This window comes from Somniosus microcephalus, chromosome 28, assembly GCF_052327205.1.
Source record: "Somniosus microcephalus isolate GS21.2 chromosome 28, FLI_Smic_1.0, whole genome shotgun sequence".
NCBI lineage: Eukaryota > Metazoa > Chordata > Chondrichthyes > Squaliformes > Somniosidae > Somniosus > Somniosus microcephalus.
In genome coordinates, this window is record NC_141014.1 from 41,288,252 (window position 1) to 41,314,400 (window position 26,149).

Here is a 26,149-nt window from a genome sequence, read left to right on the forward strand (position 1 = left end):
CAGGACCTGGATCGGGAGCTGGATCAGGACCTGGATCAGGAGCTGGACCTGGAGCTGGATCAGGACCTGGATCAGGACCTGAACCTGGAACTGGATCAGGAGCTGGATCAGGACCTGGATCAGGAGCTGGACCTGGAGCTGGATCAGGACCTGGATCAGGAGCTGGATCAGGACCTGGATCAGGAGCTGGACCTGGAGCTGGATCAGGACCGGGATCAGGACCTGGATCAGGACCTGGATCGGGAGCTGGATCGGGAGCTGGATCAGGACCTGGATCAGGACCTGGATCAGGAGCTGGATCAGGAGCTGGATCAGGACCTGGATCAGGAGCTGGACCTGGAGCTGGATCAGGACCGGGATCAGGAGCGGGATCAGGACCTGGATCAGGAGCGGGATCAGGACCTGGATCAGGACCTGGACCTGGAGCTGGATCAGGAGCTGGACCTGGAGCTGCACTGGAAATGCCTGGCCCGGCTCCCAGCTGGAGCATTAATCTGCCCTCTCAAGCTCAGCCACCGAGGGACCTGCAATTTCGTTTTTTAATTCCAGATTCTCATCATTTAGAAGCTTTTTCTCCACCCAACCTCATGGTGGTTTTATGCAATACTTTTTCTTAACTTAAAAGAAGTGTTTGAATCACTTTATTGCAATGACGGTGGGCGCGCTCGCTGCCAATGCGAGTCACGGACTCTCAGCCCTACACCTGCCCTGTTCCCACAGACTTTAGTCATGACCTCGGCTCATGGGAGGCGCCTGATGTCTCCAAGGTCAAGGGTTTTATTTTGTTTTGGTGCCGGGGGAGGGGGGTGGCGGTATATCACTGCCAGCCTCTGCTGCCATACGTCAATTGCAGAGCTGGGCAGTCGCAGCGGGCAGTGTGTGTGTGTGTGTGTGTGTTGCCGCTCGGTATGATTGCCCGCACTCTGCTCCTCCTCGCTCTGATCTCCTCCTGCTCCGGGGGGTCGGGAGATGAGGCTGTCGTCGAGGACGTAGGGAAAGGAGGAGAAGGGGAAGGAAAGCCGAAGGAAAAGGGGAAAATATTCGAAAATCCGACTCCCCCCAAAGGTAGGAATCCTAGAAACTTACAGCACAGAAGGAGGCCATTCGGCCCATCGGGCCTGTGCCAGCTCTTTGAAGGATCAGTCGTGCTCAGTCCTACCCCCCGCGCCTTTTGTCCGTAACCCTGAAAGTTCCTCACCCTCGACTACCTGTGCAACTCCCTTTTAAAATTATTTATAGAATCAGCTTCCACCACCTCTTCAGATCGAGCGTTCCAGATCCCCAGAACTCTCCGAGTGAACCATCTGAATGATCAGAGTGGTTCACACACGAGGGCGAGAGGTTCAAATTCAGGGAACTGTTTAAACGACTTCTTGTTTCTACGGCGAGATGTTCGGCCTCTGTTAAACGGTGCTCGGTGTGCCAGTAGCCTGTGAGTTAACCGCTTGCTGACCCACTCTCCCACTGAATAAACTCACGCTTTTAAATCTGTGGACTATTCGCGTTGTAAATGAATGATTTGCCGTCTGATTCCACGGGGGAACGTGTCTCCAGAATCCAACCCTCATGGCAGCTTTCTTCCCTGGCGTACACTTTGCCTGTGCGGCGCACTGAGACACAGACTGGGCGCGAGGTGTGGGCATCTCTCCCAGACACCCCGTCAGTAACTTCCCCAACTCGCTGAGTCATCAGGGCGAGCCACGAGAGACACAGAGAGGGAGGGAGGAGGAGGCACCAGGATCAATGTGGTCAACTCGCTGTGCAGGGGGGCAGTTACTGGTCCTCACCATGGACAGTCCTCACTGTGGACGGTGCTCACCATGGACGGTGCTCACCATGGACAGTCCTCACTGTGGACGGTGCTCACCATGGACGGTGCTCACCATGGACAGTCCTCACTGTGGATGGTGCTCACCATGGACGGTGCTCACTGTGGATGGTGCTCACCATGGACAGTCCTCACCATGGACGGTGCTCACCATGGATGGTCCTCACCATGGACAGTGCTCACCATGGACAGTGCTCACCATGGACGGTCCTCACCATGGACAGTGCTCACCATGGACGGTCCTCACCATGGACAGTGCTCACCATGGACGGTGCTCACCATGGGCTGGTCCTCACCATGGGCTGGTCCTCACCATGGACAGTGCTCACCATGGACAGTCCTCACCATGGACAGTGCTCACCATGGACAGTGCTCACCATGGACGGTCCTCACCATGGACAGTGCTCACCATGGACGGTCCTCACCATGGACAGTGCTCACCATGGACGGTGCTCACCATGGATGGTCCTCACCATGGACGGTGCTCACCATGGACAGTGCTCACCATGGACGGTCCTCACCATGGACAGTGCTCACCATGGACGGTCCTCACCATGGACAGTGCTCACCATGGACGGTGCTCACCATGGGCTGGTCCTCACCATGGGCTGGTCCTCACCATGGACAGTGCTCACCATGGACAGTCCTCACCATGGACGGTGCTCACCATGGACGGTGCTCACCATGGACGGTCCTCACCATGGACAGTGCTCAACATGGACGGTGCTCACCATGGACGGTCCTCACCATGGACAGTGCTCACCATGGACGGTCCTCACCATGGACGGTGCTCACCGTGGACGGTGCTCACCATGGACGGCGCTCACCATGGACGGTGCTCACCATGGATGGTCCTCACCATGAACAGTCCTCACCATGGACGGTGCTCACCATGGACGGTGCTCACCATGGACAGTCCTCACCATGGACAGTCCTCACCATGGACGGTGCTCACCATGGATGGTCCTCACCATGAACAGTCCTCACCATGGACGGTGCTCACCATGGACGGTGCTCACCATGGACAGTCCTCACCATGGACAGTCCTCACCATGGACGGTGCTCACCATGGACGGTGCTCACCATGGATGATCCTCACCATGAACAGTCCTCACCATGGACGGTGCTCACCATGGACGGTGCTCACCATGGACAGTCCTCACCATGGACAGTCCTCACCATGGACGGTCCTCACCATGGATGGTCCTCACCATGAAGGGTCCTCACCATGGACGGTCCACACCATGGACGGTCCTCACCATGGACGGTCCTCACCATGGACGGTCCTCACCATGGACGGTGCTCACCATGGACGGTGCTCACCATGGACAGTCCTCACCATGGACAGTCCTCACCATGGACGGTCCTCACCATGAACGGTCCTCACCTTGGATGGTCCACACCATGGACGGTGCTCACCATGGACGGTCCTCACCATGGACAGTCCTCACCATGGACAGTCCTCACCATGGACGGTCCTCACCATGGACAGTCCTCACCATGGACGGTCCTCACCATGGACAGTCCTCACCATGGACAGTCCTCACCATGGACAGTCCTCACCATTGACGGTCCTCACCATGGACAGTCCTCACCATGGACGGTCCTCACCATGGACGGTCCACACCATGGACGGTCCTCACCATGGACGGTGCTCACCATGGACGGTCCACACCATGGACGGTGCTCACCATGGACGGTCCTCACCATGGACGGTCCTCACCATGGACGGTCCTCACCATGGACGGTCCTCACCATGGACGGTCCTCACCATGGACGGTGCTCACCATGGACGGTCCACACCATGGACGGTGCTCACCATGGACGGTCCTCACCATGGACGGTCCTCACCATGGACAGTCCTCACCATGGACGGTGCTCACCATGGACGGTGCTCACCATGGACGGTGCTCACCATGGATGGTCTTCACTATGGACGGTCCACACCATGGACGGTCCTCACCATGGACGGTGCTCACCATGGACGGTGCTCACCATGGACGGTGCTCACCATGGACAGTCCTCACCATGGACAGTCCTCACCATGGACGGTGCTCACCATGGATGGTCCTCACCATGAACAGTCCTCACCATGGACGGTGCTCACCATGGACGGTGCTCACCATGGACAGTCCTCACCATGGACAGTCCTCACCATGGACGGTGCTCACCATGGACGGTGCTCACCATGGATGGTCCTCACCATGAACAGTCCTCACCATGGACGGTGCTCACCATGGACGGTGCTCACCATGGACAGTCCTCACCATGGACAGTCCTCACCATGGACGGTCCTCACCATGGATGGTCCTCACCATGGACGGTGCTCACCATGGACAGTCCTCACCATGGACAGTCCTCACCATGGACGGTCCTCACCATGAACGGTCCTCACCTTGGATGGTCCACACCATGGACGGTGCTCACCATGGACGGTCCTCACCATGGACAGTCCTCACCATGGACAGTCCTCACCATGGACGGTCCTCACCATGGACAGTCCTCACCATGGACGGTCCTCACCATGGACAGTCCTCACCATGGACAGTCCTCACCATGGACAGTCCTCACCATGGACGGTCCTCACCATGGACGGTCCACACCATGGACGGTCCTCACCATGGACGGTGCTCACCATGGACGGTCCACACCATGGACGGTGCTCACCATGGACGGTCCTCACCATGGACGGTCCTCACCATGGACAGTCCTCACCATGGACGGTCCTCACCATGGACGGTCCTCACCATGGACGGTGCTCACCATGGACGGTCCACACCATGGACGCTGCTCACCATGGACGGTCCTCACCATGGACGGTCCTCACCATGGACAGTCCTCACCATGGACGGTGCTCACCATGGACGGTGCTCACCATGGATGGTCTTCACTATGGACGGTCCACACCATGGACGGTCCTCACCATGGACGGTGCTCACCATGGACGGTCCTCACCATAGATGGTCCTCACAATGGACAGTCCACACCATGGACGGTCCTCACCATGGACGGTCCTCACTATGGACGGTCCACACCATGGACAGTCCTCGCCATGGACGGTGCTCGCCATGGACGGTGCTCACCATGGACGGTGCTCACCATGGACGGTCCTCACCATGGACGGTCCTCACTATGGACGGTGCTCACCATGGACGTTGCTCACCATGGACGGTCCTCACCATAGACAGTCCTCACCATGGACGGTCCACACCATGGATGGTCCTCACCATGGACGGTGCTCATTATGGATGGTGCTCATCATGGACGGTCCTCACCATGGACGGTCCTCACCATGGACGGTGCTCACCATGGACAATCCTCACCATGGACGGTCCTCTCCATGGACGTATTGAACTCACTTTGGCAACATACAGGGAATGAGCAACAAGCGAGAGAGAGTCAAGGCTGCAAACTACCGACACCTGCCAAGAACAAATCCCCAGAGCTTATAACATCAAACATATCCCTTCTTATCATATATAATAAGTTACTAATTCCATTTCTTAAACAACGCAGTGCGTCGCATTCTCACACCTGAGTCAGAAGGTCGTGGGATCGAGCCCCCACTCCAGAGACTTGGGAACAAAATCCAGGTCGACGCTCCCAGTGCAGTACTGAGGGAGCGCCGCACTGTCGGAGGGGCAGTACTGAGGGAGCGCTGCACTGTCAGAGCTGTAGTACTGAGGAAACGCCGCATTGTCGGAGGGGCAGTACTGAAGGAGCGCCGCACTGTCGGAGGGGCAGTACTGAGGGAGCGCCGCACTGTCGGAGAGGCAGTACTGAGGGAGTGCTGCACTGTCAGAGGTGCAGTACTGAGGGAGTGCCGCACTGTCGGAGGGGCAGTACTAAGGGAGGGCCGCAATGTCAGAGGTGCAATACTGAGGGAGCGCCGCACTGTCGGAGGGATAGTACTCAGGGAGTGCTGCACTGTCGGAGGGATAATTGTACTGAGGGAGTGCTGCACTGTCAGAGGGGCAGTACTGAGGGAGCGCTGCACTGTCAGAGGGATAGTACTGAGGGAGTGCTGCACTGTCGGAGGGGCAGTACTGAGGGAGTGCTGCACTGTCGGAGGGGCAGTACTGAGGGAGCGCCACACTGTCGGAGGGTCAGTACTGAGGGAGCGCTGCACTGTCGGAGGGGCAGTACTGAGGGAGCGCCGCACTGTCGGAGGGGCAGTACTGAGGGAGCGCTGCACTATCAGAGGGGCAGTACTGAGGGAGCGCCAAACTGTTGGAGGGGCAGTACTGAGGGAGTGCCGCACCATCAGAGGGGCAGTACTGAGGGAGCGCTGCACTGTCGGAGGGGCTGTACTGAGGGTGCGCCGCACTGTCGGAGGGGCAGTACTGACGGAGCGCTGCACTGTCGGGGGGGCAGTACTGAGGAAGCGCCGCACTGTCGGAGGGGCAGTACTGAGGGGGTGCTGCACTGTTGGAGGGGCAGTACTGAGGGAGTGCCGCACTGTCGGAGGAGCAGTACTGAGGAAGCGCTGCACTGTCGGAGGGGCAGTACTGAGGGAGTGCCGCACTGTCGGAGGGGCTGTACTGAGGGAGTACTGCACTGTCGGAGGGGCAGTACTGAGGGAGCGCCGCACTGTCGGAGGTTCAGTACTGAGGGAGCGCCGCACTGTCGGAGGGGCAGTACTGAAGGAGCGCTGCACTGTCAGAGGGGCAGTACTGAGGGAGCGCCGAACTGTCGGAGGGGCAGTACTGAGGGAGTGCCGCACCGTCAGAGGGGCAGTACTGAGGGAGCGCCGCACTGTCGGAGGGGCTGTACTGAGGGTGCGCCGCACTGTCGGAGGGGCAGTACTGACAGAGCGCTGCACTGTCGGGGAGGCAGTACTGAGGATGCGCTGCACTGTCAGAGGGGCAGTACTGAGGGAGTGCTGCACTGTTGGAGAGGCAGTACTGAGGGAGTACCGCACTGTCGGAGGAGCAGTACCGAGGAAGCGCTGCACTGTCGGAGGGGCAGTACTGAGGGAGCGCCGCACTGTCGGAGGGGCAGTGCTGAGGGAGTGACGCATTGTCGGAGGGGCAGTACTGAGGGAGCGCGTCACTGTCGGAGGGGCAGTACTGAGGGAGCGCCGCACTGTTGGAGGGGCAGTACTGAGGGAACGCCGCACTGTCGGAGGGGCAGTACTGAGGGAGCGCCGCACTGTCGGAGGGGCAGTACTGAGGGAGCGCTGCACTGTCGGAGGGGCAGTACTGAGGGAGCGCCGCACTGTTGGAGGGGCAGTACTGAGGGAACGCCGCACTGTCGGAGGGGCAGTACTGAGGGAGCGTCGCACTGTCGCAGGGGCTGTACTGAGGGTGCGCCGCACTGTCGGAGGGGCAGTACTGACAGAGCGCTGCACTGTCGGGGAGGCAGTACTGAGGATGCGCCGCACTGTCAGAGGGGCAGTACTGAGGGAGTGCTGCACTGTTGGAGAGGCAGTACTGAGGGAGTACCGCACTGTCGGAGGAGCAGTACCGAGGAAGCGCTGCACTGTCGGAGGGGCAGTACTGAGGGAGCGCCGCACTGTTGGAGGGGCAGTACTGAGGGAGCGCCGCACTGTTGGAGGGCAGTACTGAGGGAACGCCGCACTGTCGGAGGGGCAGTACTGAGGGAGCGCCGCACTGTCGGAGGGGCAGTACTGAGGGAGCGCCGCACTGTCGGAGGTGCAGTACTGAGGGAGCGCCGCACTGTTGGAGGGGCAGTACTGAGGGAGCGCCGCACTGTCGGAGGGGCAGTACTGAGGGAGCGCCGCACTGTCGGAGGGGCAGTACTGAGGGAGCGCCGCACTGTCGGAGGGGCAGTACTGAGGGAGCGCCGCACTGTCGGAGGGGCAGGACTGAGGGAGCGCCGCACTGTCGGAGGGGCCGTCTTTCGGGTGAGACGTTAAACTGTCTGCCCTCTCAGGTGGTTCTAGTTGATGTTAAAGATCTCTGTGATACTATTTGATAAGGAGCCACCTTGCTGTGCCCCATAGCAGTTGCTGTGTTTCCCTACAGCGGCTGAACTTCAAAGTTACGTAATGTCCGTGGAATGCTTTGGGATCACAGGAAGGCCAATCGTTACTCCTCCACCCGGAAAGACCCTGCAGGAACCGCAACCCAACTTTCATAGCATCCAACTCTTCCCTGAATAAACCCAGCCGACCCCTCTGGCACAACTCCTCAACATTCCCTATTCTAATGGAACGGGTCCCAGCTTCCCCAGTCTCTCCTCGCAGGTTAACCGCCTCATCCCTGCTATTCCACATCCTCCTGGGCTTTCAGCATTTTAAAGAGGTGGAGCTGATCCCCCCTCAACCGTCAAAGAAATAGCCTTCAGCGTCAACAAGCATGAAGTTCCATTCCTGAACAAAGGACTCTTTCTCAGTCGGGGGGTCTGATTGTGATTGTTTTACAGATGAGTCCAGGAAAGTACAGCTGCTGAACAATGTCTCGAGTGTGGAGGCTTTCATCAACGGGGCTCAGGTTACCGTTATCGGCTTTCTTAAGGTTGGTGCTTCATTTCATTCTGCATTATTTTCAATCCTGCTTCTTACCCCCACACACACACACGCACACGCACGCACACACACGCACACGCACACATATGCAAACACACACGTGCAAATAGACAGACACACACACACACATGCACACGTACACATACATGCACACACACACACGCACACACATGCAAATACACACGCGCAAACAGACAGACACACACACACATGCACATGTACACATACACACATACACACACACGCACACACATGCAAATACACACACGCACACACGCGCAAACAGACAGACACACACAAACACACACACACGCACACACATGCACACACACGCAAACAAACACACGCGCACACATGCACAAGCACATACACGGAAACATGCACATGCACACACACAAACACACACACACGCACACACGCGCAAACACACACACGCACACACACACCCAAGCACACACATGCAAACACATACACACGTACATGCACACGCACACATACAGATGCACACACAAACGCCCACACGCACACACACGCAAAGACATGCACACGCACACTCACGCGCAAACACGAACACATGCACACACAAACACACACACGCACACAAACGCACACACGCACACAAACGCACACACACACACACGCATGCACACACATGCACACAGGCACGCGCACTATTTTTCATTCCTTTCTCACGACAGAGATAGAAGGTTGTGGGTTTGAACCCCACTCCAAAGACTTGAGCAAACAATGCAGGCCGACACTCCCAGTGTCAGTGCTGAGGGAGCGCCGCACTGTCGGAGGGGCAGTACTGAGGGAGCGCCGCAATGTCGGAGGGGCAGTACTGAGGGAGAGCCGCACTGTCGGAGGGGCAGTACTGAGGGAGCGCCGCAATGTCGGAGGGGCAGTACTGAGGGAGCGCCGCACTGTCGGAGGGGCAGTACTGAGGGAGCGCCGCACTGTCGGAGGGTCAGTACTGAGGGAGTGCCGCACTGTCGGAGGGGCAGTACTGAGGGAGCGCCACACTGTCGGAGGGGCAGTACTGAGGGAGCACCGCACTGTCGGAGGGGCAGTACTGAGGGAGCGCTGCACTGTCGGAGGGGCTGTACTGAGGGAGCGCCGCACTGTCGGAGGGGCAGTACTGAGGGAGCGCCGCACTGTCAGAGGGGCAGTACTGAGGGAGTGCTGCACTGTCGGAGGGGCAGAACTGAGGGAGCGCCACACTGTCGGAGGGGCAATACTGGGGGAGCGCTGCACTGTCGGAGGGGTGGTACTGAGGGAGCGCTGCACTGTCGGAGGGGCAGTACTGAGGGAGCGCCGCACTGTCGGAGGGGCAGTACTGAGGGAGCGCCGCACTGTCGGAGGGGCAGTACTGAGGGAGCGCCGCACTGTCGGAGGGGCATTACTGAGGGAGTGCTGCACTGTCGGAGGGGCAGTACTCAGGGAGCGCCGCACTGTCAGAGGGGCAGTACTGGGGGAGTGCTGCACTGTCGGAGGGGCAGTACTGAGGGAGCGCCACACTGTCGGAGGGGCAATACTGGGGGACTGCCGCACTGTCGGAGGGGCGGTACTGAGGGAGCGCCGCACTGTCGGAGGGGCAGTACTGAGGGAGCGTCGCACTGTTGGAGGGGCAGTACTGAGGGAACGCCGCACTGTCGGAGGGGCAACACTGAGGGAGTGCTGCACTGTCGGAGGGCCAGTACTGAGGGAGCGCCGCACTGTCGGAGGGGCAGTACTGAGGGAGCGCCGCACTGTCGGAGGAGCAGTACTGAGGGAGCGCTGCGTTGCACTGTCGGAGGGGCAGTACTGAGGGAGCGCTGCGTTGCACTGTCGGAGGGGCAGTACTGAGGGAGCGCCGCACTGTTGGAGGGGCAATACTGAGGGTGCGCCGCACTGTTGGAGGGGCGGTACTGAGGTAGCGCTGCACTGTCGGAGGAGCAGTACTGAGGGAGCGCTTCGTTGCACTGTCGGAGGGGCAGTACTGAGGGAATGCCGCACTGTCGGAGAGGCAGTACTGAGGGAGCGCCGCACTGTCGGAGAGGCAGTCCTGAGGGAGCACTGCACTGTCGGGGAGGCAGTACTGAGGGAGCGCTGCACTGTTGGAGGGGCAGTACTGAGGGAGCGCTGCACTGTCGGGGGGGCGGTACTGAGGGAGCGCTGCACTGTCGGGGGGGCGGTACTGAGGGAATGCTGCACTGTCGGAGGGGCAATACTGAGGGAACGCTGCACTGTCGGAGGCGCAGTACTGAGGAAGCGCCGCACTGTCGGAGGGGCAGTACTGAGGGAGCGCCGCATTGTCGGAGGGGCTATACTGAGGGAGCGCTGCACTGTTGGAGGGGCAGTACTGAGGGAGCGCTGCACTGTTGGAGGGGCAGTACTGAGGTAGCACTGCACTGTCGGAGGGGCAGTACTAAGGGAGCGCTGCACTGTCGGAGGGGCAGTACCGAGGGAGCGCCGCACTGTTGGAGGAGCAGTACTGAGGGAGCGCTGCACTGTCGGAGGGGCAGTACTGAGGGAGCGCTGCACTGTCGGAGGGGCAGTACTGAGGGAGCGCTGCACTGCCGGAGGTGCCATCTTTCAAATGAGTCAATAAACCGAGGCCCCGCCTGCCCCCTCAGGTGGACGGAAAAATTCCCAAGGTCACTATTGGAAGAAGAGCTGGGGAGTCCTCCCAAGTGTCCTGGCCAATATTTATCCCTCAATCAATATCACTAAAAAAACGATTATTTGGTCATTGTCACTTTACTGTTTGTGGGAGCTTGCTGTGCACAAATTGTCTGCTGCATTACAACATTGACTAGAATTCAAAAGTACTTCATTGGCTGTGGTTTGGGAGGTCCTGAGATCATGCGAGGTGTTACCTGAAGGCGGGTTCTTTCTATTTGTGGACTCCTCCAGCTCGCAGTCAGTAGTCTATCATCAGGGAGGGGGAACAGTCTGTGGTGTAGGTTACTCTATGGAGTTTGCTCATCAGCCCAAAGGCCCTGTGTTTGCGAGCGGTTCGGTGACGTTGAACGCAGTAAACCATTGTAAACATCTCCAGCTTCATCCACCAGCTCGCTGCGTTAAACAGCGGCAGCGGCTGGTCACAGCTGGGACAGCAGGAGGCGCTACAACTGTCCTCAGTACCACTCGCTGGACCGGGGGGGGGCGGTGGGCGGGGGGAATCAGCCAGGATTCCTGCCCCCGATCACCGAGCATTCCAGGTTTGTTTTCCATCCTGATTTCTCCTTGCTCTCGCTCCCCCAGGATCGGGAGTCCCCGGCGGCTGAAGCCTTCAATGACGTGGTCAGCACGTTGAGGAACTTACCGTTTGCCGTCACTTACAACGTCGCTGTTTGGGAGAAGTTTAACATCACCAGGAACACCATCAGTCTTTTCAAGAAGGTAAGACTGAGGCTGCGATTCCTGCTTCTGGGTGGAATTACATTCACAGCACAGAAACAGGCCATTCGGCCCACCTGGTCCGTGCCGGTGTTTCTGCTCCACACCAGCCTCCTCCCACCCCTCTTCATCTCACCCTATCAGCATATCCTTCTATTCCTTTCTTCCTCATGTGTTTATCCAGCCTCCCCTTAAATGCATCTCCACTATTCGCCTCGACCACTCCCTGTGGGAGCGAGTTCCACATTCTCACCACTCTCTGGGTAAAGAAGTTTCTCCTGAATTCCCGATTGGATTTATTAGTGATTATCTTATATTTATGGCCCCTAGTTCTGGTCTCCCTCCACAAGTGGAAACATTTTCCACATTTCATTCCACAGTCAGGAATACGTTAAAAAGTAAAGCTGCCGAGAAAGGTGACTAATATTCCGCCTTTACCATAAAACCACTCACCCACTTACACAGGATCACAGAGGATATACAGCACAGAAAGAGGCCATTCGGCCCAACCAGTCCATGCCGGCGTTTATGCTCCACTCGAGCCTCCTCCCGTCTTTCCTCATCTAAATCTATCAGCGTAACCCTCTATTCCCTTCTCCCTCATATGCTTGTCCCGCCTCCCCTTAAATCCATCGATACTATTCGCCTCAACCACTCCCTGTGGTAGCGAGTTCCACATTCTCACCACTCTCTGGGTAAAGAAGTTTCTCCTGAATTCGCTATTGGATTTCTTGGTGACTATCTTATATTGATGGCCTCTAGTTATGCTCTTCCCCACAAGTGGAAACACTCTCTCTGTATCCACTCTATCAAAACCTTTCATAATTTTAAAGACCTCTATCAGGTCACCCCTCAGCCTTCTTTTTTCAAGTGAAAAGAGACCCAGCCTGTTCATCCTTTCCTGATAGGTGTACCCTCCCATTTCTGGTATCATCCTTGTAAATCTTCTCTGCACCCTCTCCAGTGCCTCTATATCCTTTTTATAATATGGCGACCAGAACTGTACGCAGTACTCCAAGTGTGGTCTAACCAAGGTTCGATACTTTTCAATTCTATCCCTCTAGAAATAAACCCTAGAGCCTAGTTTGCTTTTTTTATGGCCTTGCTAACCTGTGTCGCAACTTTTAGTGATTTGTGTATTTGTACTCCGAGATCGCTTTGTTCCTCTACCCCACCTAGACTTGCACCCTCCAAGTGATAAGTGACCTCCCTATTCTTCCTACCAAAATGTAATACCTCACATTTATCTGTGTTAATCTTCATTTGCCAATTATATGCCCATTCCGCAAGTTTATTAATGTCCTCCTGTAACTTGTTGCAGTCCTCCTCAGTATTGACTATCCCCCCCAATTTGGGGTCATCCGCAAATTTAGAAATTGTGTTTTTGATTCCAAAGTCTAAATTGTTAATGTAAATTGTGAACAACAGTGGTCCCAGCACTGATCCTTGTGGAACACCACTACCCACCTTCTGCCACTGTGAATAGCTACCCTTTACCCCTACTCTCTGCTTTCTGTCCTGAAGCCAGCCAGCAATCCATTCTGCTAATTGTCCCCTGACTCCGCATTCTCTGACCTTGTTCATCAGTCTATTATGGGGTACATTATCGAAGGCCTTTTGAAAATCTCAATAAATTACATCTACTGCATTACCCTTGTCTATTCTCTCTATTACCTCTTCAAAAAATTCAATAAAGTTGGTCAAGCAAAACTTTCCCTTTTGAAATCCACACTGACTATTCATTACTATGTTTTTGGTTTCTAGATGTTCTTCTATTTTCTCCTTTAGTAGGGATTCCATTATTTTTCCTACCACTTATGTTAAGCTGACTGGTCTATAATTCTCTGGACATGTTCTATCCCCCTTCTAAAATATCGGTATTACGTTAGCTATCCACCCGTCCTCTGGCGCTACAACTTTTTCTAACGAATTATTAAATATGCGCAGTAATGCCTCTGCTATCTCTTCCCTAGATTCTTTCAAAATGCGCGGATGTAATCCATCCGGACCAGGGGTTTTATCCTCTTTGAGTTTGATTAGTTTATTTAATATATCTCCTCTTTTTATTTTAAATGCAGTTATTTAATTACTAATCTCATCATCCAATGTCATGTCCACCTGTTCTATCTCCCTGGTAAATACAGAAGCAAAATAATTATTTAATATTTCTGCCATCTCTCTATCACTGCCTGTGGTACATAAGAACATAAGAACATAAGAAATAGGAGCAGGAGTCGGCCACTCGGCCCTTCGAGCCTGCTCCGCCATTCAATGAGATCATGGCTGATCTTCAACTCCATTCACCGGCCCTATCGCCATATCCCTTGATGCCCTTACTAGTCAGAAATCTATCGACTTCTGTTTTGAATACACCCAATGACTGAGCCTCCACAGCCCTCTGGGGTAGAGAATTCCAAAGATTCACCACCCTCTGTGTGAAGAAATTTCTTCTCATCTCAGTCCTGAATGGCCGACCCTTTATCCTGAGGCTGTGGCCCCTGGTTCTAGACTCCCCAGCCAATCGAAACATTCTCCCAGCATCCACCCTATCAAGCCCTGTAATAATTTTGTATGCTTCAATGAAATCCCCTCTCTTTCTTCTGAATTCAAGAGGATACAGGCCTAGTTTACTCAATCTCTTCTCATACTACAGTCCCGCCATCCCAGGAATCAATCTCGTGAACCTTCGTTGCACTCCCTCTATGGCAAGTATATCCTTCCTTAGGTAAGGAGACCAAAATTGTACATAGTACTCCAGGTGTGGTCTCACCAAGGCCCTATATAATTGGAGTAAGACTTCTTTACTCCTGTACTCAAATCCTCTTGTAATAGAAACATAGAAACATAGAAGATAGGAGCAAGAGTAGGCCATTCGGCCCCTCGAGCCTGCTCCGCCATTCAATGCAATCATGGCTGATCATCCAAATTCAGTACCCTGTCCCTGCCCTCTCCCCATATCCCTTGATCCCTTTAGCCTTAAGAAATATATCTAACTCTTTCTTGAATATATTTAATGAATTGGCCTCTACTGCCTTCTGTGGTAGAGAATTCCACAGGTTCACCACTCTCTGGGTGAAGAAATTCCTCCTCATCTCAGTCCTAAATGGCTTACCCCTTATCCTTAGACTATGACCCCTGGTTCTGGACTCCCCTACCATCGGGAACATCCTTCCTGCATCTAGTCTGTCCAGGCCTGACAGAATTTTATAGGTTTCGACGAGATCCCCTCTCAATCTTCTAAACTCCAGTGAGTATAAGCCCAATCGACACAATCTCTCCTCATACGTCATTCCTGCCATCCCAGGTATCAGCCTGGTGAATCTTCGCTGCACTCCTTCCATGGCAAGAACATCCTTCCTCAGATAAGGCGACTAAAACTGCACACAATACTCAAGGTGCGGTCTCACCAAGGCCCTGTACAACTGCAGCAAGACATCCTTGTTCTTGTACTCGAACCCTCTTGCTACGAAGGCCAACATACCATTTGCCTTCTTAACTGCCTGCTGCACCTGCATGCTTACCTTCAGCGACTGGTGCACAAGAACACCTAGGTCTCTTTGCACTTCCCCTTCTCCCAATCTATTGCCATTCAAATAATAATCTGCCTTCCTGTTTTTGCCACCAAAGTGGATAACCTCACATTTATCCACATTATAGTGCATTTGCCATGTTTCTGCCCAATCACCCAACCTGTCCAAATCGTACTGGAGTTTCATGACATCCTCATCACAGCATACCCTCCCACCCAGCTTTGTGTCGTCTGCAAATTTGGAGATACTACATCCAATTCCCTCGTCCAGATCATTAATATATATTGTGAACAGCTGGGGTCCTGGGACCGATCCTTGCGGTATCCCACTAGTCACTGCCTGCCACTCAGAAAATGACCCGTTTATTCCAACTCTTTGCTTTCTATCTGCCAACCAGTTCTCTATCCAAGTCAATACCTTGCCCCCAATCCCATGTGCCTTAATTTTGCACGCTAATCTCTTATGCGGGACCTTATCGAAAGCCTTCTGAAAGTCCAAATACACCACATCCACTGGTTCTCCCTTATCTATTTTACCAGTTACATCCTCAAAAAATTCCAGTAGATTAGTCAAGCACGATTTACCTTTTGTAAATCCATGTTGACTTTGTCCGATCCTGTCACTGCTTTCCAAGTGCTTTGCTATTACATCTTTTATAATGGACTCTAGCATTTTCCCCACTACCGATGTCAGGCTTACCGGTCTATAAGTCCCCTCTTTTTCTCTACCACCTTTTTTGAATAGTGGGGTAACATTAGCTACCCTCCAATCCATGGGTACTGTTCCAGAGTCTATCGAGTTCTGGAAGATGACCAGCAATGCATCTACTATCTCCAGGGCCACTTCCTTAAGTACCCTAGGATGTAGATTATCAGACCCTGGGGATTTATCGGCCTTCAATCCCGTCAACTTCCCCAACACCATTTCCCTACAAATACTGATTTCTTTCAGTTCCTCCCTCTCATTAGTCCCTATGTTCCCCGACATCTCTGGGAGGTTATTTGTGTCCTCCTTTGTGAAGACAGAACCAAAATATGTATTTAATTGGTCTGCCATTTCTTTGTTCTCCATTATAAATTCCCCTGATTCTGACTGCAAGGGACCTACGCTTGACTTTACCAATCTTTTTCTCTTCACATATCTATAAAAGCTTTTACAGTCAGTTTTTATGTTCCCTGCAAGCTTACTTTCATAATCTATTTTCCCCCTCTTAATTAATCCCTTTGTCCTCCTTTGCTGAATCCTAAACTGCTCCCAATCCTCAGGTTTGCTGCTTTTTTTGGCCAATTTATATGTCCTCTCTTTGGATCTTATGTTATCCCTAATTTCCCTTGTTAGCCACGGTTGAGTCACCTTTTTTGATTTATTTTTATGCCAAACTAATGAAGGCCAGCATACTATTTGCCTTCCTAATGGCTTGCTGCACCTGCACATTCACTTTCAGTGACTCATGTACAAGGACACCCAGGTCCCTTTGAGCATCTGCATTCCCCAATCTTTCACCATTTAGGAAATACACTGCCTTTCTGTTTTTTCTACCAAAGTGGATAACTTCACATTTATCCACATTATATTCCATATGCCATGTTCTCATCCACTCACTGAGCCTGTCGAGATCCCCTTGAAGCTTCTTCACATCCTCTTCGCAACTGACGCTGCCACCTAGCTTTGTATCATCAGCAAATTTGGAAATGTTACATTTAGTCCCCTCATCCAAATCATTGATATAGCTTGTGAATAGCTGGGGCCCAAGCACCGATCCTTACGGTACCCCACTAGTCACAGTCTGCCATCCTGAAAAAGACCAGTTTATCCCTACTCTTTGTTTTCTGTCTGGTATTATCCTGTCGAGCCCTTAGTGGTCCTATTCCCATCCTGATTATCGATGTGCCTGTAAAATATTTTACTCTTTTGTTTTATGTTCCTTGATAATTTAGTTTCATAATTCCTCTTTGCCTTCCTAATTGTTTTTTTGACTTCTCTCCTAATCTCTTTGTATTCTCCCTTATCATGCACTCCCCTGCTGTCCATGTACTTAATTCCTTACCCTCAATTTTTCCCTTATGGCTTTATTCATCCATAGAGTCTCATTAGTGTTTAGCTTGTTCTTTAGAGCAATATATTTTTCCTGGACTCTGTTGAACACCGTTTTAAATGTTTCCCATTGCTGTTCTACATCGTTGTTTGCCAATATTGTTGTCCCTTCTCTAAAATGGAAAGCTGGTTATAAAATGTCATTATTTTCTTTCATTTTGTTTGGCAGTCTTCAAGTCAGTGTTAGCTTTCATCCCACGTGTGTACCTCAGTGAGCCAGTTATGCTCCAGACCAATGCTTCTTATCCAAGTAATTCTCGGCTCAGATCCCAGGGTTACTCCAGGTAACGGCCCCCACCTGAACACGCAGTGGCAAATCTGGAAGAGCCAACGTTTTTTTAATTTGTATACGGGATGTAGGCGTCGCTGGCAAGGCCGGCATTTATTGCCCATCCCTAATTGCCCTCGAGAAGGTGGTGGTGAGCCGCCTTCTTGAACCGCTGCAGTCCGTGTGGTAACTTACCTTGTTCTGTCTCAGCTTTTCACGAGTCTTGTACACTGCCACCAAATTCTCTGGTTCCGCTGCTGTCCGGTATGAGCGGGGGGACCGGCTCCAGATCAGGGGGCACCCTCAGACAGGGGGCACCCTCAGACTGGTGGCTACAGTGTTGGTGCCGCTCTATCGGAATCTGGGTGGGAGCACTTGATGCTGACAATGGCAGGACCAGTTCCGCATCAGCAGTGTCTGTCAACCTCTCCCATAACCAGAGGGGAAAAAAAGAAAAGGGGAAATTCAATGAATTTCATGGTTATATTAAATTATTTTTGACATTAAATAGAGGGCGGACACTGCCCTGATGGCTGAAGGCACTGCCTTGTGTTGCACTGACCCACACAGACCAGACAGTCTCAGTTTCAACTCTAGGTCTGTCCCGAATTATCTGGGTCAACGAGAGGAATAACTGGGGCTACAGGTGAGCTTAGTGCTCCTGGGCTAGAGAGGGGGCAAAGGTCAGCCAAGGCACGCCCCACTCCCGGTCACTAGCCTTTGTTAAAAGTGCACGTGGATGGACATCAGATGAGGACAAGTCTAGTCGTGGCTGGCACGTCCTCCGTTGTCAAATAGTCGCTGTGGCCCGCAGTGATTAAGAATGGTCACTGGATCAAAGTACCAGAGTGTGACCACTATCCAGCGAAAGAGTGCGGGGGCGGGGGGGCAAAACTGGCAAAAACCCGGCGGTCTGAATGGCGATTAGACTGTAAGAGAGTTGAAAGTTCCGACTGTGTGTCAACAGCTTAGTCTACCTGTCTTTCAGTTTGATGAAGGTCGTGCTGACTATGAAATTGAGGAAGGGGAACTGCAACCGAACATAACGAAGATTATTCAGTTTCTGCGACACAATGAACTGCACCTGGTGACGGAATACAATCACATGGTAATCGCTGCTGTTACTGACAGGAAGACTGAGGGCCAGGGACACACACCAGACCTGGTCATCTTCAAGCCTAAGAACAACAAAGCACCACGACAGACTCGAAGAGCCGAATGGCAGCGTTTCTGGGCTGGGCTGGGTCATGAATCTAGTCCGAGCCAATACACCACCTCAAATTAAACCGTAACGTGAGGAGCACGAGGGCAAACTCGTAAACGACAAATTTAGGACTGATCTCAGCAAGTCCTTCACTTAAAGAACGGGCCCCAGAGGAAGGGGAAACCCTGAGATTATGTAGGAAGGAGTTGGAGGCTGTGATTGAATCAGAGAATCGTAGAAATTTACAGCACAGAAGGAGGCCATTCAGCTCATCGTGTCTGCGTCAGTCGACAAAGAGCTCTCCAGCCCAATCCCACTTGCCAGCTCTTGCTCCGTAGCCCTGTAGGTTCCGGCACTCCAAGTGCATATTTAAGTACTTTTTAAATGTGATGAGGGTTCCTGCCTCTGCCACCTTTTCAGGCAGTGAGTTCCAGACCCCCACCACCCTCTGGGTGAAAAAAGTTTTCCTCAACTCCCCCCTAATCCTCCCACCAATTACTTCAAATCTCCCTGGTTATTGACCCCTCTGCTAAGGGAAATAGGTCCTTCCTCTCCAATCTATCTAGGCCCCTCATAATTTTATACACCTCAATTAAATCTCCCCTCAGCCTCCTCTGTTCCAAAGAAAACAACCCCAGCCAATCCAATCTTTCCTCATAGCTAAAATTCCCCAGCCCAGGCAACATCCAGGGGGAGTATCTGTTGGGTCACTCTTTATGGATGAGTTCAGATGGGTCAATGACCTCCCTCGCCCGTATCGATCTTGTGAACAGCAAGCCACCCGATGCCAGGCAAGGACAATTGTCCTAACCCTCCGAGAACGTGCTGGAGTCTCCGGGAATTGAAGATCAATCTCCTGTGAGCAACCCGGGGAGAAATATCAAGGGGGTGTTAAAAAAAAAACAATTGTATATTTTTTCATGTTCTTTGAACAGTTTTTGTTGATAAATAGTATTGGCGATGGGACAATCAAGAATCATTCAATTGGGCAATGAAGAGTCTGTTTGCGTTCCGGTTGGCTGTGAGAAGGCGGGGCACCGCGAGGATGGACGTGTCGGACGACCAATGGCGGGAGCGGGGGGGGCGGGGCTGTTGGAGGAGGTAGGTCATGTAATGACACCTCCGCGAACATGCCCAACCAGAGTTGGCGACTCTCTGCCCAACAGCAAGGCACCAGCGAGCAGGAGCCTTGGTCCCTGCCAAGCCAGCCAACCCCTGGGGCCCAAACAGAACCCTTCAGCTGTGACACCTTCACTGCCCCCCAACACAGGTACATCAGCACAGCGAGCCGGCGGTGCGATTGTGCCCTGTGCAAGCGCCGTGCCCTCAGGGTGCTCACTGACTCCGGGAGAAACACCTTCTTTGAATGCCAGCTCTTGTAAACTTATCATGTTTCTTCCCCCCTCACACACAGGATGCAAGCCAGATTTTTGGCTCTGGAATTCCCATTCACCTGCTGCTCTTGGTGAGTAAGAGATCAGAACAATACCAGCCTCTGCTCGAGAAGTTCAAAGCTGTTTCCCCCGAGTTTCGGGGGAAGGTGAGTCATGTGAAGCTTGCAAAGGGCTGACTTTATCACTTCAATATTTTACACCTTTGCTCTGTGTGACATTTAATTCCCGTTATAAGTAGTTGGCTCTTCACTGAGAGTTTGTTGGATTCCATCATATCTCTGGGTAGCTTGTTGAATCGTTGTGCTACGTTTGAATATTAAGGGAATCAAGGGATAGGCGGATAGTGCAGGAAAGTGGAGTTGAGGTAGAAGATCAGCCATGATCTCATTGAATGGTGGAGCAGGCTCGAGGGGCCAAATGGCCGACTCCTGCTCCTATTTCCTATTTCTTAGCAACAGGCGGTAACTCCCAGAGCTGAGCTGTCTGGAGCACAGGCTGAGCAGTTACGTACATGTGGACGTGTCGATCCCCAGTTACTGTGTGGGGAGGGGGGCTGAGGGGCAGTGTGAGGCCTGCCTTTAGATCCAACTGAGACCCGTGGAAGTGGGCAAGTCTCAGTCCAGTTTCTGCTGTCAGTCTTAGATCAGTGGGTCACACTCTCGCCTCTGAGTCAGAAGGTTGTGGGTTCAAGTCCCACTCCAGGGACTGTGCTGCCAGAGGTGCCATCTTTCGGATGAGATGTTAAACCGAGGCCCCGTCTGCTCTCTCAGGTGGATGTACAAGATCCCACAGCCACTATTTCGAAGAAGAGCAGGGGAGTTCTCCCCGGTGTCCTGGGGCCAATATTTATCCCTCAATCAACATCAATAAAACAGATGATCTGGTCATTATCACATTGCTGACTGTGGGAGCTTGCTGTGCACAAATTGGCTGCCACGTTTCCTACATTACAACAGTGACTCCACTTCAAAAAAAGTACTTCACTGGCTGTAAAGCGCTTTGAGTCGTCCGGTGGTCGTGTAAGGCGCTGGAGAAATGCAAGTCTTTCTTTATCTCCAAAACACGCTTGGTGTGGACACTAACTGCTGCGCTCCTCACTTCTCCCTCAGGTGATATTTATTCTGGTCGACACAGACGTGAAGGAGAATAATCGTGTGATTTCATATTTCAATGTGAAGGCAGCTGATCTCCCCGCGATCTGTCTCTTTCACATCATGACTGATGCAGTGGACAAGATGAAGGCCAGTGATGCCAACCCTGAGTCCTTACGGAAATTCTGCAACAACTTTATGGAGGGCCTAGAGAAGGTGGGTGGCAGGGCTGAATCGGTTCAACACCGGGATATGTGTCGTTAATGTATGTTATTAGAGCTCCTCCAGCCCCACAACCCTACAAGACAGCATAATGGTTATGTTACTGGGCTAGTAATTGAAAGGCCTGGACTAATAATCCGTGAGACAAGTGTTCAAATCCCACCATGGACAGCTGGGGAATTTAAAATTAGTTAATTATTATTAGTAATGGTGACCATAAAACTATCGGATTGTTGCAAAAACCCATCTGTTCACTAACGTCCTTTAGGGAAGGGAATCTGTCGCCCTTACCCGGTCTGGCCTATATGTGACTCCAGACCCACAGCAATGTGGTTGACTCTTAACTGCCCCCCTGAAATGGCCCAACGAGTCACTCCATTGTATTCGAGATGGCGGCTCACCACCACCTTCTTATGCGCAATAAATGCTGCCCGCGCTAGCAACGCCCACATCCAATGAATACTAAAAACAATATGACCTCTGCGCTCCTCCAATTCTGGCCTCTTGTGCATTCCATCGCTCCATCGTTGGCGGCCGTGCCTTCAGCTGCCTGGGCCCTAAGCTCTGGAATTCCCGCCCTAAACCTCTCCTCCTCTCCGCCTCTCTCTCCTCCTTTAAGACGCTCCTTAAAACCCACCTCTTTCACCTGTCCTAATATCTCCTTATGTGGCTCGGTGTCAAATTTTGTCTGATGACTCTCCTCTGAGGCGCCTTGGGATGTTTTACTACCTTAAAGGCGCTATATAAATGCACGTTATTGTAATATAACACGTGTGGGTCCCATTACAAATTCCCGTAACTTCAATAAGACTGCTCCCGCCCCAGCCAGCACTGCTGGTCGGTCTGAGGGAGCGTCTCAGTCCTGGCGTGGTCAGCAGAGGGCACTCACATAACGTCAGCACAAGAAGTGAAAAGAATTGATTGAAGAGGAGGGTCGAGCCCAGCGGGCCGCGAAAGTACGAACACTGCACCACGGAGCCAGGAACACAGCGACTGCTTCTTGGCAACGGGGCGAACTCTGCTGCTCATTAAAGTGAAGGCAATGAATTTTTTCCACTATTTACGACAACATCAAACACTCCCAGGGCAGGTACAGCACGGGGTTAGATACAGAGTAAAGCTTCCTCTACACTGTCCCATCAAACACTCCCAGGGCAGGTACAGCACGGGTTAGATACAGAGTAAAGCTCCCTCTACACTGTCCCATCACACACTCACAGGGCAGGTACAGCATGGGTTAGATACAGAGTAAAGCTCCCTCTACACTGTCCCATCAAACACTCCCAGGGCAGGTACAGCACGGGGTTAGATACAGAGTAAATCTCCCTCTACACTGTCCTATCAAACTCTCCCAGGGCAGGTACAGCACGGGTTAGATACAGAGTAAAGCTCCCTCTACACTGTCCCATCAAACACTCGCAGGGCAGGTACAGCACGGGTTAGACACAGAGTAAAGCTCCCTCTACACTGTCCCATCAAACACTCCCAGGGCAGGTACAGCACGGGTTAGACACAGAGTAAAGCTCCCTCTACACTGTCCCATCAAACACTCCCAGCGCAGGTACAGCACGGGTTAGATACAGAGTAAAGCTCCCTCTACACTGTCCCATCAAACACTCCCAGGGCAGGTACAGCACGGGGTTAGATACAGAGTAAAGCTCCCTCTACACTGTCCCATCAAACACTCCCAGGGAAGGTACAGCACGGGTTAGATGCAGAGTAAAGCTCCCTCTACACTGTCCCATCAAACACTCCCAGGGCAGGTATAGCACGGGTTAGATACAGAGTAAAGCTCCCTCTACACTGTCCCATCAAACATTCCCAGGGCAGGTATAGCTCGGGTTAGATACAGAGTAAAGCTCCCTCTACACTGTCCCATCAAACACTCCCAGGGCAGGTACAGCACGGGTTAGATACAGAGTAAAGCTCCCTCTACACTGTCCCATCCAACACTCCCAGGGCAGGCACAGCACGGGTTAGATACAGAGTAAAGCTCCCTCTACACTTTCCCATCAAACACTCCCAGGGCAGGTACAGCACGGGTTAGATACAGAGTAAAGCTCCCTCTACACTGTCCCATCAAACACTCCCAGGGCCGGTACAGCACGGGTTAGATACAGAGTAAAGCTCCCTCTACACTGTCCCATCAAACACTCCCAGGGCAGGTACAGCACGGGTTAGACACAGAGTAAAGCTCCCTCTACACTGTCCCATCAAACACTCCCAGGGCAGGTACATCACGGTTAGATAGAGAGTAAAGCTCCCTCTGCACTGTCCCATCAAACACTCCCAGCGCAGGTACAGCACGGGTTAGATACAGAGTAAAGCTCCCTCTACACTGTCCCATCAAACACACCCAGGGCAGGTACAGCACGGGTTAGATACAGAGTAAAGCTCCCTCTACACTGTCCCATCCAACACTCCCAGGGCAGGCACAGCACGGGTTAGATACAGAGTAAAGCTCCCTCTACACTATCCCATCAAACACTCCCAGGGCAGGTACAGCACGGGTTAGATACAGAGTAAAGCTCCCTCTACAGTGTCCCATCAAACACTCCCAGGGCAGGTATAGCTCGGGTTAGATACAGAGTAAAGCTCCCTCTACACTGTCCCATCAAACACTCCCAGGGCAGACACAGCACGGGTTAGATACAGAGTAAAGCTCCCTCTACACTATCCCATCAAACACTCCCAGGGCAGGTACAGCACGGGTTAGATACAGAGTAAAGCTCCCTCTACACTGTCCCATCAAACACTCCCAGGGCAGGTACAGCACAGTGTTAGATACAGAGCAAAGCTCCCTCTACACTATCCCATCAAACACTCCCAGGGCAGGTACAGCACGGGTTAGATACAGAGTAAAGCTCCCTCTACACTGCCCCATCAAACACTCCCAGGGCAGGTACAGCACGGGTTAGATACAGAGTAAAGCTCCCTCGACACTGTCCCATCAAACACTCCCAGGGCAGGTACAGCACGGGTTAGATACAAAGTAAAGCTCCCTCTACACTGTCCCATCAAATACTCCCAGGGCAGGTACAGCACAGGTTAGATACAGAGTAAAGCTCTCTTGATCCCAATAACGTGCCTCAGCCTCTGAAGAACACTATCAAACACTAGCCATCTTCAACCTTTGAATGAGATGGCCAGTTTGTGCCCAGTTCAGTGCAGTTTAGTGCTGTTTACTCAGGGCTGATGTAAACTGGGCTGAGAGTGGCACCCACACAGCCGGCATACTGTGGGGTCTTTGACACGGGTCTCGGAGGTGAAAGCACATCATGCGAACCCCACCCTCACGGACAACACTCTGAGATTTTCGTGACTCTCTGAACTGATCTGGCCTCAAATCCTCGATTGTGCTGTGACGCCTCTGGTTGGAGTGTGTGGGTGTGATGGGATTGTTCAGCTGGGTCTGGAGTTCGTCACCATCGTAGAATGATAGAAATTCACAGCACAGGAGGCCATTCGGCCCATCATGTCTGTGCTGGACGCAAAGAGCTCTCCAGCCTAATCTCACTTGCCAGCTCTTGGCCCGTAGGCCTGTCGGTTACGGCACTTCAAGTGCATATTGAAGTACTTTTTAAATGTGATGAGGGTTTCTGCCTCGACCACCCTTTCAGGCAGTGAGTTCCAGACCCCCACCACCCTCTGGGTGAAAACATTTCTCCTCAAATCCCCTCTAAACCTCCGACCAATTACTTTAAATCTATGCTCCCTGGTTATTGACCCCTCTGCTAAGGGAAATAGGACCTTCGTATCCACTCTATCCAGGCCCCAATAATTTTATACGCCTCAATCAAGTCTCCCCTCAGCCTCCTCTCTTCCAGCCTATCCAATCTTTCCTCATAGCTAACGTTCTGCAGTCCTGGCAGCATCCTCGTAAATCTCCTCTTCACCCTCTCTGGTGCAATCACATCCTTCCTGTAGTGTGGTGACCAGAACTGTACACAGTACTCTAGCTGTAGCCTAACTAGTGTTTTATACAGCTCAAGCATAACCTCCCTGCTCTTATATTCCATGCCTCGGCTAATAAAGGCTAATAATAATATCCCGTATGCCTTCTTAACCACCTTATCTACCTGTCCTGCTACTGTCAGGGATCTGTGGACATGTACTCCAAGGTCCCTCTGATCCTCTGCACTTCTCAGTGTCCTACCATTTATTTGGGTATTTTATGTGATTAACTATAGGACTAAGTTTTAAGATCAGTTGGTAAACACATCATTCTGAAGATAATTCATTCACTAACCCTGTGAGAATTGGAATAAGGGTGAAAGGATTCCCTCTCCCTGCTGGGCAGGGGTGACCCTGTGAGTAACTGAGTAGCTTGCAGTGCAGATGGCACCCTAAGCGAGATGATTAAACACACGGACGATAAAATGTAATTGGCTATCCTAAAACTCTTCAACTTGGTTCTGAGTATCGGTTACTTCCCTGATATCTGGAACAAAGGACTCATAACGCCCATATACAAAAGTGGAGACAAAGTTGACCCAAATAACTATCGAGGCATCTGTGTAAACAGTAACCTGGGGAAGGTATTCTGTAGTATCATAAACAAAAGACTTATAAACTTCCTTGAGGAGCACAATGTCTTGAGTAAAAGCCAAATTGGATTCCTACCAAACTATAGAACATCAGATCATA

The 26,149-nt window shown here is 52.5% G+C and overlaps 1 protein-coding gene across 1 annotated transcript in view; it reads left to right on the forward strand.

Moving 5' to 3' along the window:
• Window positions 1-822: 822 nt before the first annotated feature.
• LOC147099658 (endoplasmic reticulum resident protein 27-like) overlaps window positions 823-26,149 on the forward strand; it is a 38,229-nt gene continuing 12,902 nt past the window's right edge. Inside the window, exons 1-6 of the mRNA XM_085969339.1 lie at window positions 823-1,065; window positions 8,216-8,307; window positions 11,565-11,702; window positions 18,580-18,699; window positions 20,210-20,335; window positions 21,299-21,496. Coding sequence (XP_085825465.1) covers window positions 909-1,065; window positions 8,216-8,307; window positions 11,565-11,702; window positions 18,580-18,699; window positions 20,210-20,335; window positions 21,299-21,496 — 831 coding nt within the window. The 5' untranslated portion in view covers window positions 823-908. The remainder of the gene's footprint in view (window positions 1,066-8,215; window positions 8,308-11,564; window positions 11,703-18,579; window positions 18,700-20,209; window positions 20,336-21,298; window positions 21,497-26,149) is intronic.